Source organism: Lepidochelys kempii, chromosome 3, assembly GCF_965140265.1.
Source record: "Lepidochelys kempii isolate rLepKem1 chromosome 3, rLepKem1.hap2, whole genome shotgun sequence".
NCBI lineage: Eukaryota > Metazoa > Chordata > Testudines > Cheloniidae > Lepidochelys > Lepidochelys kempii.
The window spans coordinates 108038865-108052677 of NC_133258.1; the positions used below are offsets into that span (position 1 = coordinate 108038865).

A 13813-nucleotide genomic window follows, 5' to 3' on the forward strand; every position below is an offset into this window, starting at 1 on the left:
CTGATCTGGAAAGCACTTCAGCACTTGCTTAACTTTAACCCTGTGCTTAAGTCCCATTGAAATCAATAGGATTTAAGCACCGACTAGCAGTTAAGCACATGCCCAAGTTCTTTCCTGAATTAAAGCCATGTAGTGTACAGTATTACACAGAAAACATCTAATAATCAAGTAAATTTCCCAGATCTGATGAAGAGCTCTGTGTAAGCTCAAAAGCTTGTCTGTCACCAGCAGAAGTTGGTCCAACAAAAGATATTACCTCACCCACCTTCTCTCTCTTATATCCTGGGACCGACACAGCTACAACAGCACTGCATACAGAAAACATTCATCAAGGATTAGGGTAGGAAAATTTGGGAGCTTAAAACACACGTTTGTCAGTGTCCCTTCAACTGGAAAAGAAAATCTGGCTAACATTCAATGTATCAATTAAATGTAGGCAGTGCCAGTGCAGTGTGACATGTTAGGGGTTTTTTCCGAGGAGGTCAAAGATTCTACAAATTGGTAAAAAAAACCAAAAAACCCTGCTACACCTACTCAGCTGCAGCTCCACAAAACTCTCAGAAATAGTGGGATGGGTGGGCTGAAAATATGTTTTCAAATAAAGTGCACTGAGGCCTCAAGAAGTCCCATGTGAAATGTTTATGAATGAACCACATAGAGCTCATCTTACAGCTGTCGCCTAGCAAACACTGCACTCAGTCCTCCCCTAAAAAGGATTGAGTGTGAGAACCCATTACAGCCACTCTTTCTCTCACCCCTTTCACCTCTGAAATGATTTCTGAAAGAGAAGAAAGTGTAGCATGGGTGAGGTTTGCCACTGGTTAAACTTCTGGAATACTATAACTGTTCTGTGTTCAGTGTTTGCGCTCCATATTGGAAAAAATAGGGGGTTGTTTTTCCTGTAGACCTTCCAGACCACACACATCATGGTGGTTTGGTGCTTTCTCCTGCTTGTCTGCAGGTGTGTCCACCACTGCCCTCATTTACACGCCTGTTTGGAGTCATAAATACATCTGACCTATTGCCTTGAGACTTCTCTGTAAATCTGCTATCTTGTGGCTTCCATTCAAAACATGAATGTGATGAGCAATTAGTTTGTAAAAAGGGGAAATTATTTTCCTTTTCATTAAATTCGACAAGATAGTATAAAACAATTAGTAATTTTTATAAACTTTCACTGTATCTTTGAAAGTGCAGTGTGATGGTCTTGTGGTTGGCAGGACTGGCTTCTATTCTGAGCTCAGCCACCCACTTCCTGTATGTGTGACCAGCCACGTCATCTGACTTCTGTTACTCAAAAAAGATGACAATACTTACCTACCTGTAAAATCTAGTCATTAATACAGGTAAAGTGTTTAGGCAGTCCTCAGATAGAAGGTGCTATATAAGAGAACATAAGAACGGCCATCCTGGGTCAGACCAAAGGTCCATGTAGCCCAGTATCCTGTCTTCCAACAGTGTCCAATGCTAGGTGCCCCAGAGGGAATGAACAGAACAGGTAATCAAGTGATTCACACCCTGTTGCCCATTCCCAGCTTCTGGCCAACAGAGGCTAGGGACACCATCCCTGCCCATCCTGGCTAATAGCCATTGATGGACCTATCCTCCATGAACTTATCTAGTTCTTTTTGAAGCCTGTTATAGTCTTGGCCTTCACAACATCCTCTGGCAAGGAGTTCCACAGGTTGACTGTGCATTGTGTGAAGAAATACTTCCTTTTATTTGTTTCAAACCTACTGCCTATTAATTTCATTTGTAACCCCTAGTTCTTGTGTTATGAGGACTAAATAACACTTCCTTATTTACTTTCTCCAAACTAGTCATGATTTTATAATCCTTTATCATATCCCCCCTTACTCATCTCTTTTCCAAGCTAAAAAGTCCCGGTCTTATTAATCTCTACTCATATGGCAGCCATTCTATACCTGTAATCATTTTTGTTGCCCTTTTATGAATCTTTTCCAAGTCCAATATATCTTTTTTGAGATGGGGCGACCACATCTGCATGCAGTATTCAAGATGTGGGCTTACCATGGATTTATATAGAGGCAATATGATATTTTCTGTCTTATTATATATCCCTTTCTTAATGATTCCCAACATTGTTTGCTTTTTTGACTACCACTGCACATTGAGTGGATATTTTCAGAGAACTATCCACAATGACCTGAAGATCTCTTTCTTGAGTGGTAACAGCTAATTTAGATCCCATCATTTTATATGTATAGTTGGGATTATGGTTTCCAGTGTGCATTACTTTGCATTTATCAACATTGAATTTCATCTGCCATTTTGTTGCCCAGTCACCCAGTTTTGAGAGATCCTTTTGTAGCTCTTCACAGTCTGCCTGAGACTTAACTATCTTGAGTAGTTTTTGTATCATCTGCAAATTTTGCCACCTCACTGTTTACCCCTTTTTCCAGATCATTTATGAATATGTTGAATAGGACTGGGCCCAGATAGGCCCCTTGGGGACACCACTATTTACCTCTCTCCATTCTGAAAACTGACCATTTATTCCTACTCTTTGTTTCCTCTTTTTTAGCCAGTTACCAATCTATAAGAGGACCTTCCCTGTTATCCCATGACAGCATACCTTCCTTAAAAGCCTTTGGTGAGGGACCTTGTCAACGGCTTTCTGAAAATCTGAGTACACTATATCCATTGGATCCCCCTTGTCCACATGCTTGTTGACCCCCTCAAAGAATTCAGTAGATTGGTGCGGCATGATTTCATTTTACAAAAACCATGTTGACTCTTCCACAACAAAATTATGTTCATCTATATGTCTGACAATTTTGTTCTTTACTATAGTTTCAACCAGTTTGCCTGGTATTGAAGTCAGGCTTACTAGCCTGTAATTGCCAGGATTACCTCTGGAGCCCTTTTTAAAAATTGGCGTCACATTAGCTATCTCCCAGTCATTTTGTACAGAAGCTGATTTAAATGCTAGGTTACAGACTACAGTTAGTTCTGCAATTTCACATTTGAGTTCCTTCAGAACTCTTTGGGTGAATACCATCTGGTTCTGGTGACTTATAACTATTTAGTTTATCAATGTGTTCCAAAATCTCCTCTAATGACACCTCCATCTAGGGCAGTTCCTCAGATTTATCACCTAAAAAGAATGGCTCAGGTTTGGAAATCTCCCTCATGTCCTCAGCTGTGAAGACCGATGCAAAGAATTCATTTAGTTTCTCCACAATGGCCTTATTGTCCTTGAGTGCTCCTTTAGCACCTCGATCGTCCAGTGGCCCCACTGATTAACAGGTTTACATGGCGTGAGGTAAATAAGGCCTTGGGCAACGCATTCCATTAGGAGCATTGAAGAAAATATTGAACAAACTAACTATCCATTCAGTGAATAAGGCAGGGATCCTGTGGAAAAAAATGTGTGATCATGTAATTAAAGACAGTATCATAAAACACACACACAAAGGATCTGAATTAAGGTTGTGCAGGCAACGTTAACTCTTGCATTGAGTGCTTGACTTTGCAACCTTAATGTCTTTTAAACACATTTTTTGGTTGTGATATATTTAATTTCAACTTGTATTATCCACCAGTCCAGGGAAACAACAAGGTAAATGACAAGCAAGTTTTGAACTCTATGCCCATGGAGTCCCTGACCATCCCAATCATTAATTTGTTTATTGTTCTCATTGAATGAATAAATATTTCAGCTTGCTTGCAAACTGGGAAGATATATAAAAATGTAGAAGCCAGCAATGATACTTTTACAGAGCCATCATCAGACTATAATCACACTTGAGGGGCCAGATCCTCAGCTAGTGTAAATCAGCATCAAAGGAGCTATATCAATTTACTCCAGCTGAGGATCTGGCCCAAGGGCTTAATTCTTGGCTCCAGTTTCATCTGCTGTGCTCTGCTTAGTTTATACAAATCTGGTCTAGCCAGCTCTGTGTTACCTATTTCTCCTAGCACTCAGCAAGAAGGGGCAGGGAAGGGATATAGCGTGGGTAGGAGGGAGTAGAGCGAAATACGTGACACTCTGCCAAATCCACAGCCATGGTACTAATCTGTGGCCACACCAGAGCCACTGTACTGAAAATAACTAGTACATCAGTCTGCATGATGAAGCATTCTGCCTGCAAGAGGCATAATTTAGACAAGTTCTGCAGCTGCTTTCATTTGTATTAAAGGTTGGTTCATCCTCTAGCCAGACCAGGATCAGAAGAGCAGAAAGGTGACTTAGTGCCATCTTTCTCTCTCTGTTCCTCTCACCATGAGATTAATCCCCAAGAGTTTATATCCCTATATGTGTAGCCTACCCAACGTAGTTGTCCTCCCTGTGTGGCATTGTAATCATGTCCACGGCAACCAGTTGTGATAGGGCAAACAAGGAATCACGCTATCATGAGATCTCATAAATCACTGCCAGTGTGCTTCATTATGCAGAATGGATTTTTGCTGAAGCTCATGAAGATAACGTTAGCATTTCTGTGCTTTTTCAGTAATATAATGATAAAGCAGCCTGCCCATCGCTCTGCCCACATCACTCTCATCCACACGCAGAGCCACAACCTCCCAGTGTTTGCAGTGAATGTTTAAGATGATTTAGAAATTTAAACAAATGAAATTTCTGTAGTCGTTTTCAACAGCTGTCGTCCACCGCCTTTGTTCTGGAAGCCCTATAAATGAATTACCTCTTCTCCACTTAGAGCCATGTGCTTCAATAAGTTGAACACACACACAAAAATAAATGTAGAAACCGTATCTCCACATTCTCCTCACAGAGCAAGCCTCCTAGTTGGCATGCTGCCATACCAATGAAAAACATAGAAATGGTCCCATGTAAACTCCAGAAATGGGGGATGGTCTTAGGAAATGTGGTGAGAATGAGGGCAAAGTCAAAGTGCCACAAACGCTACCCTGGGAAAACAAAAATACCTTACCTGCAGTTAACAGATGCCAGTCAATGCTGCTCTGAAATTTAACTTGCTATTTGTAAAAATTCACATCTCACTGAAATAACCTTCAGTGGAGGTCTGAATAGACATAAGCCGTCTCTCAGTGATCTTGTTAATATTGTGAGGGGTTTGTCTCATGGCAAGGGACTTCCATAATGTGCTGCATACTATCCATACCAGTGGGAGCTTCAGGCAGCATTGCACACAATGCTTCCTTGATTGTTCAGAAAGCACAGCCTTCAGGTGGCCAGTTCTAGAGAGTGGAGTTGGGTTCACTGGCCCATTTTCTCTTACTAATCTGGCTTTTAGTTTTTGGTCTTTTTTCTGTGAATGAAAGGGAATAGAAGCTAACCAGTGTTTTGTTGCACTTAAATAACCAAAATTAACTGCCCCGCCTTTTTTTGGGGGGGGGAGGGGAAGGATAATTAAGGTTTCATTTTTCCCAACCAGATTTTCCTGTGATCCCCTAGCCTCTGTTCTGAAACAGAAGACACTGGATACATGTCTGGCTATAAATGCTTCCCCCTGATCAACATTGTGTACAGAACAATTAGTACAATACTAGGATGACGCCAAATCAAGATTTGCTTACCTAATCCTTGGTGCCTACAGGACAGCTCACCTGTAATGACCCCCCATGAACGTACGGCAAACAAAAGCTGGGAAACCTACCATAATCCCATCATAAATTTATGCTCCTGAAGGGGACTTGAACTGGAAACACTGAGAAATTCAATACACTAAAAAGCCACCTTTATTTCATTTATGACATGGTGCATAGAGCAAACACTTCTTCCATTTGTTAATTGACAGGTCTAAATGTTAATCAATTGACTTGGTTCCTGTAAAGTATCCAGATATTGTTTGCCTAAGAATATTCTGAATACTTCTTTTGAGGCAGGCACCATCTTACTGTTCTGTGTTTGTGCAGTGCCTAGCACACTGGGGTCTTAGTCAATGGCTCAGGCTCCTAGGAATGACTGTGATATAAATAATACTATCATTTTAATTTAAAATGTTCCTATATACTACCTTTGTACTTACTGTAGTATCTATGTACTGTATTTTAGTGGTAGCATATATTTTTTCTAGTGCTATAATTTTTCTCTTTCTAATCCTGTACTTTACCTACACTTTGGGAGTCTTTCCACTAACTTTAATGGAGTTTTAATCAAGCATTTCAGTTGCAGTTTAGTAGCAATGTCTGCTGATGGTGCAGTATCATCAAAAAGAGGATTCTTCTCTCCAAGAAGGGGGGTTAATTAATTACCTTTCTGCTTTTCTGTTAGAAAGTTACTAAAATTCAGGGAAGTTGTTATTGACAAAGTTATGTAACTTTTACTTGTTATTGCATTGAAGATAAGTCTTTAAATCCAGCCGAGGCTAGCAAGTGGGACTGAAAGAATAGTACCTTTTTGTTTTGGAACAACTCATTTAATACTTTATTTATGTTTGATATTGCATAAAAGGCAGCAAGTTTTGACCCCTTTTAAGTTTTAATTCTTCATTTTTCATTGCTTAACTCAGTTCATGTAATAACAAAGGTTCAAATTCTCTAGGAGCAAGGCCCAATGAAATCAGGAGGACTGTTTGCTGAGCAAGGAACTCAGAGTGAGTCTAGGTGGCAGGATCTGGTCCTTTAAAGTTTTTGCCTAAATTGCTCAGTGTTCTTTTGGCAAGAGGTAGCTGAACTGTTTTATAGATTTTCATACATACCTCTTCATCTGAGAATATCAAGGTATTTATAGGAATCCTTAAGGGCTAGATCATCCTTTGATCTGCATGCAGGGCGTAAAAGGGAATAAAACCCCACTTCCACCTTTGCGATCCCCCTACCCCCATCCGCTTATGCCAGCCAGTAGAGCTGAGTCAGCATGGAAATGGTGCAATAACTTGCTGATGATATAAGCCAGCAACAAATTCTTACCCTTCTTCCGGAAGGGGAGAGCAGGGACAGAACTGTGGATATATTTATTGGAAAGTTGCTGATACAATTTAAAAAGTAACTACTGTAGACTTTTTAGACCCTTTCAGTTAAAGGGTATGTGTGTGTGTTTGAGAGCAAAAAAGAGTTGCTTTTACATTGTCTGCATTAGTATATCAGGCAAATAAAAAGATGCTGCATGGTATACCACTGTGTATTAAGAACTATATTATGTATTTCTTTCCCAGAGTATTTCTTATATATGTGCTCCTTTTTAGTGATCCTTTACCCCCAGTATTATTGTCCTTTAAAGGAACACCTTCCTTTCTCCTCCCTTCACTTAAACTTTAATTGTTATATCAATTTCTTGATGTTTTATTTCATGTTACAATCTCTCAACCCTCCCCGCCCCCTTTTCTTTTTTGGTCCCACAGTTCTTGGATGCTCTGACTGCAGGATATCGCTGTCCAACCCCACGGGAATCTTCACCTCTCCCTGCTTTCCCAGTGATTACCCTAACAGCCAAGCATGCAAGTGGACCCTCCGAGCTCCTCCTGGATTCATCATTCAGATAACATTTATTGAGTTTGACATTGAAGAAGCTCCAAACTGCATTTACGATTCATTAACTCTAGATACTGGAGAGAATCAGGTTAAGTTTTGCGGCGTCACTGCCAAAGGATTATCATTTAACTCCACTGGAAATGAAATGATAGTATCTTTTGCAAGTGACTTTAGTATCCAAAAGAGAGGCTTCAATGCCAGCTATAACCGAGGTATGTACGCATAAAGAATTTCTTTCCTCTTTTATCTAGCATGTCTTATACCAAGCAGACTCACTCTATGTGGTAAGGTGAATCTTTGAAGTGAGAATCTGGAGATCTGGTTCTGCTAGATATATTTGGGGACAAAATGTAGCCATAACCAGTTACTTATACATACTTTTTAACAATTTATTGCTGTGAGTGTGTGTGAATGAAGATACAGGGCTTGATTCTGTCCTGGCATATGGCTTGCTCCAGTATATCAAAAAAACACCTACAGTGCTTGTGAAGATTTTTGGTTCAGTTATGCCTCTTTCTGCACATGTGTGTTACAGAGTACAAGCGAGATATATCTCCCACAGACCAGTGCACCCACATATGGGCAGGGAGCCATAATCTGACTCCCAGTGCTGTGGAGTGCAACAGGGAAGTTAACACAGCCAGAAACAACTGCGCTCCTCTGGCACACTAGAACTTTCCAATAAGGGTAAACCTCATCTGTGCAGGAGACAGAACTTCCTCAGGGACAGATCAGAGACTGTGGAGTGAACTCCCCTAGGAACTAAGGACTATCACACACCTCACCACATTCCACTCGGTAGCCTTCTTTAACCCTGCCTTCTCTAGCATAAATGCACAGCAACAGATCTATTAAAAAAACCAGAAGCCCTACGAAAATAAGACACTCCAGTGCATATGCTTCCCCCTATGGAAAGAGGATGAGAGAACAAACTGCACATGACAGATGTTAATCACTTCACTTAATGCACTACTGGAAGGCGCTCAGATATTATGATAAGTGGGGTAAAACAATCTCTATAGAACAGAAGCAGTAGCAGCTCCATAGTGAGCATGGGCAGCACTATGGCCCCGCTCTCCCTGCATGCCAGCATAGCTGACACAAGTGAAGTTCCGGAATTTTCTCAGCTCTCTTGCTCTGAGGAGACCTTATTTCTTTTATAGTCAGAATGCTTTTACATTCTAAAGCTGGAGCATTATTAATTTGTTCTGAGGTTTTGCCTAGGAGCTTCAGTCATGGACCAGGACCCCATTGTGCTAGGTGCTGTACAAACACAGGACAAAAAAAGAAAGATAATTCCTGTCCCAAAGAGCTTACATATAGTATGTCTCCTCCTCATTCCCAACACCTTGCAAGAGAGAGAACTACATCCTTAGAATGAAAGGGCAGGATTACAGAAGCTAAATCTGTTTACAGCTTTGAAAAAGAAAAAAGATAACACTAACTAGAGAGAGCTAGAAATGTTAGTAAAGCTCATTAGAGCCACCTGAAAGGTTATTCTGGGTCAGAAAGCCACTTCTGCTGTACTGAAGGCAATCAGATCATAATCTGGATAATGAGGAAATGTACATAGAATCAGGTAGTGCAAAATTATACATTTGATTGTTAACATTCAAATTTGTCTGATGCTAAATGTCTTTTCTAAGGATTCTGCCATCCTTACTCACATTGATTAGTACCTTACTCCTGGAATCAGTCCACCAAAATAGAATATTTCTGAAAAATATTCAGATATAAATGAGATGACTGGTGGAGAAAAGTACTACTCAGTGTCTTCAAGGATACCAGAACTGGCACTAATTCCCCCCACACACACACACAGCTTAGCTTCTAAGAGTCATGTTAAAATAATCACTGGGCCATGCAGTCCACTCTCTATAAGGCTTCTTGCTAAAGCTCTGTCTGGAATAAAGGTACTGCACCTGATTGGATTACTACAGATCTGTCGCGCTTCTTTAAGAGCTGGATGTACATGGGGAGATGTCTGCATGCATGAAAGGAGAGAATGTGACTATAAACACTGAAGATAAACCTAACAAGCTAAATTCTGCCATCAGCTACTCCCATACAACTCCACTGACTTCAGTACATACCCACAATGTGGGAGATGAAACAGAGTTATGACGTGATTTGCCCCAGATCACCCAGTAGGTCAGTAGGAGACCAAGGATTAGAAGCTAGGTCCCCTGAGACTGAACCAAGTGGCCTTCCCACGTCTTGATAACTTTGTGTGAATGGTAACCTAAGGACACGTCTACATGGGGAAATTTACTGTCAGAACTATGCTAGTGTAATTATACTAACTCTCTATGTTAACATTCTGATTCTGGAACAAACATGGTTTCTGCTACCTGACAGGGTGGCTGACACTTTTCAATCAAGAAAATAAGGAACAACAAATAACATTCACCATTTCTGTTCATTAGCTTGTTTGTCCACAATGATCCTTATTCATATGCATATTTGTAAAATGATTGGCCTTTCTTATATGTAGTGAGCTGAAGAAGAGCTCTGTGTGGCTTGAAAGCTTATCTCTCTCACCAGCTGAAGTTTGTCCCAGCCTTTCCTAGACATTTGTGAAAATACATTCACACAGATTTTTACAAATAGTGAATGATTAGGGCATAAATATTCGTGAACACTAGCTTGCAGCATTCAACTAGACTGCTTTTGAGAAATATTGAACAGAATCTTCATACCCAACAAAAACCCATTAGTTGAGTTCTCCAACAAAAGGCTTTGATTTGCCAAGGAATGTAGCTGAGGCACTCTCTGCTACAGTGTTACAAAGATGTGGCCTGGGCTTCAGTTGGGTAATGCACTCATGAAAAACAAGTCAATAAAAATCATGAAAACAAATGAAATGTTTTCAAATTACTGCTGTAGTGTATTGCCTAATGCATTCTTACAAGTTACCAGATGAATGCAAAGTAATTGTAAAAATTCATTCTTGTATGCCGTGAGTTTTGAATGCAGCCTCAGAGCTTAATAGTTTAATATACTTAAATCACCTCATGAAGTTGAATTATCTGTAATGCAGCACTAAAATGATCTTTGCCCATTTTTGGTTGAATGTATTGCTAAGCTAAATGCACTGTAATGTGCAATACTGGGCCAGTTGAATGATAAAAGCATTCTTTTAAACATTTGGCTTTATGAATATTACTTGGATCTTTGTCTTTAAACCAATTTGTATCTCCCTTTGAAATTTATTTATATATGGATTTTTGTGTATGTGTTTACTAGTTGCTGTTTCTCTGAGGAATCAGAAAGTCGTCATCCCCCAAACTTCAGATGTTGACCCTGTGTCTGTGGCAAAAACTGTCCCAGTGCCAGAGCTTAGCCAGTTCACACTCTGCTTTGAAGCAACCAAAGCCAGCAATGCTGCCAATGACTGGAAGGCTTTCTCCTACAGTGATCCTTTGTCAACAGAACTCCTCAGTTTTGGAAAGACTACAAAAGGCCACTTCCTATCAATCTCAGGCACAGAGTGCATACTAGACAGTGTCCTCATCACAAATTCAGATGGAGATTTTTTCACAGAAACTTTTGAACAATTGTGCATAGTATGGGATGGCTTCTCTGGCACTATAGGTGTAAATGGCAAGAGCATCTATCACACAGTTCTCTGCTCAGGTACCTTTGGCCAGGTTATCCCCGGCAATGGAAGATTGGTGTTGGGCTCTGACAGCAATGAAATAAGCTCTTTAAATGGGGATATATACAACTTTCGTCTCTGGAACTTCACCATGAGTTCCCAAAAGCTGTCCAACCTCAGCTGTGATGTGAAAGGAAACATTGTAGACTGGGAAAATGACTTCTGGAGTATCCCAACTTCAGCATTGAAAGCGGAAAACAACTTAAGCTGTGGTGAGTATGTTTGGCAGAATCACTTTTATTAATTCCTCCCTACCCCCGGCATTGTTCTTGAAGTATCATATGACAGCCAGAAACTGTATGTTTAGAGTTACAGACAGCAGCACTTCCCAAAAGGCAACCTCACTTGTCCTAGCCTTGCCAGCTCCATTCCATGAAAAATTAATTTTGTCGCGGGTGTGTCTGTTCCTTTAGTTTAATCAAAGCTCATATCCAGCCTGACTTCAAAAGACAACTAATGAGGTTAAACAAAATGTATAAATGAAGGGTTTTTATATATTATTCAGGACAGAAGCAATAAATAACCAAAAGTAATAAAAGAAATAAATAAAAGTTCTCCGATCTTTCCTTTCCATAAACTCATTAGTTTAAATGTGATTTTAAGACAAGTTAGTTAATATACTTGATTGTGGCCACGTGGGGCAATATAAAATATAAAAAAGATAAAAAGGGGTAATAGGTAGAAATAATACTGTGTATATAATGCTATAGGCATGCATAGCACTTTACGGAAACATATTAAGACCAGAGTCCCTGACCTGAAGAGGTTACAATCTAAGGCCCTTATCCTGAAAGCACTTAAGAATTTGCTTAACTTTAAGCCCTTGAGACACCAGTAGGATTACTCAAGTGCCTAAAGCTAGGCAGGCTATCTTCTTTCCTGTGCCAGAGTTCTGTTCAGTACAGGCATGGATGAGGACCATTAGAAAGCTGGTTCGGCCACCCTGATTCTCCTGCATTGAAGCTAAGATTACTCAGGCCCAGTTCACGAGTCTTAAGTCTACTCATTGCTGTGGCTTTCTAAGGACATTGCAGCAATAAAAGATTATCAAGATGTTCCAGAGGTATTATTATTTTCATAGTTGTTGTGATCTAATGATCCAAGAATTGGTCTAGATCTCCAGGAAAGAAAGTTTCCACCAAGGCAGGAAGCAGAGCTTTCCACTCACTATGTCACCTCCTTTATTCCCTCATGCAACTCTGAAAATGTCATCATAGAGTAAAGGTGTAAGAATGCACCTGGAAATGTTATCTTCCGGGTTTTTTACTCTTCGCATACATGGAAACTTTGAGAGGGGATACAATCAATTTTTCTATGGGATCTTCCCAAAACCAATAGCCCCAAAATACTGAATCGCTGCTTGAAATAATGTCCATTTCAAACTTCTTTTTAAACTGCTTATTTGTTGTTAGCATTCTTCTCACAGGAAATGAGAGAGGATCATGAGTGGGAAAGGATCCAGCAGACTTCGGTCTGTCCACGGTGATCTTTGGAGAAAAAAAATTAATTGAACTGACAATTTGGCACATTATGAACTTCTGGTCTCTGATCCTTTGGTCAGTAGAAAGGAGCAATGTGTGCTTTGTGCATTTGCTGTACATCCACTGTGCTGTCTGTGAAGAGTGCCATAAAAAGCATCTGTGCGCAAAATTAAACAAACAAAAACAAAACAAAAAAAACCCCGCAGGAACCTGAGGAGAATGAAAGGAGAATAAACTAAAGGCAAAAGGGATTAAGAGGAGAGGAAACATTTCAGATTAAAATTGCTGGGTTTTCCACTTCCCTTTGCACATCTCAAGACAAATATTACCTCATGGTCCTGCCTCCTTTCACCCCTCCAATCCCCCACGGCACAGTTTCTCCTCTGCCCATTTGCTTGCTGCTCCCCCTAGCCTCCTTCCTAGTCACTTGATCTTCTCAACGTCCCACACCCCCACCCCACCCCCAGCTGGGCTCCCTCTGCTCCAGGGCTGGGACAGGAGCTGCAGCCTGATGCCGCCCACAAGATGCAGGCAGGAGCTGCCCCGGCTGGGCAGGCGCAGGCACAGGTTGATGACCTGGCACCTGCCCCCTTCCCCCACCCACAGTAACTGGACTTTTGGTGTCTGGTCAGTACATCTGACTGGGCACCTCCAGGTCCCCTTTACAACCAGACTTTCGGGTCAAAAACCCTAGTGTGGTAGATGTATATGATGAGCACGACTGTGTTCTGCTTCTGAACTCCAGTTCTGCAGAGAGGGAGACCCCTGCAAGACAGACATGACACTGACTGGCTTTCCACAAAAACAATTATACTCCTGCAAGAACCGTATTCTTCTCCTAGTGCCTTCTCACATTCAGCTTTCCTGGTTCCTTACTATCTTAATGGTTTTGTATTATGTAAACTCCTTACCAAAAGCACCCATCTAGATCTCTGGATAACCTCAGCATAAACCAGAGGAGCTGTACATTTTGTGTTTTCTATCTAACTTTGCTTGGGGCATGGACGTTGTCTTTGTTTATTGTGAAGAACTTTGCAAGCCTACGTCACTAGAAAAATAAATATTAGGGCTGTCGATTAATCATAGTTAACTCAGGCAATTAACTCAAAACAATTAATCACGATTAAAAAAACTAATCATGATTAATTGCATTGTTTAATAAATTTCAATTGGTATTCTATTTAATATTTTTGGATTTTTTTACATTTTCAAATATATTGATTTCTGTTACAACACAGAATACAAAGTGTACACT

The 13813-nt window shown here is 40.5% G+C and overlaps 1 protein-coding gene across 2 annotated transcripts in view; it reads left to right on the plus strand.

Moving 5' to 3' along the window:
- The window catches only part of ADGRG6 (adhesion G protein-coupled receptor G6), a 153874-nt gene that overhangs the window by 54569 nt on the left and 85492 nt on the right, over window positions 1-13813 (plus strand). For both annotated transcript variants that reach the window (XM_073337489.1, XM_073337490.1), the window contains exons 3-4: window positions 7290-7631; window positions 10666-11289. In XM_073337489.1, coding sequence (XP_073193590.1) covers window positions 7290-7631; window positions 10666-11289 — 966 coding nt within the window. The remainder of the gene's footprint in view (window positions 1-7289; window positions 7632-10665; window positions 11290-13813) is intronic.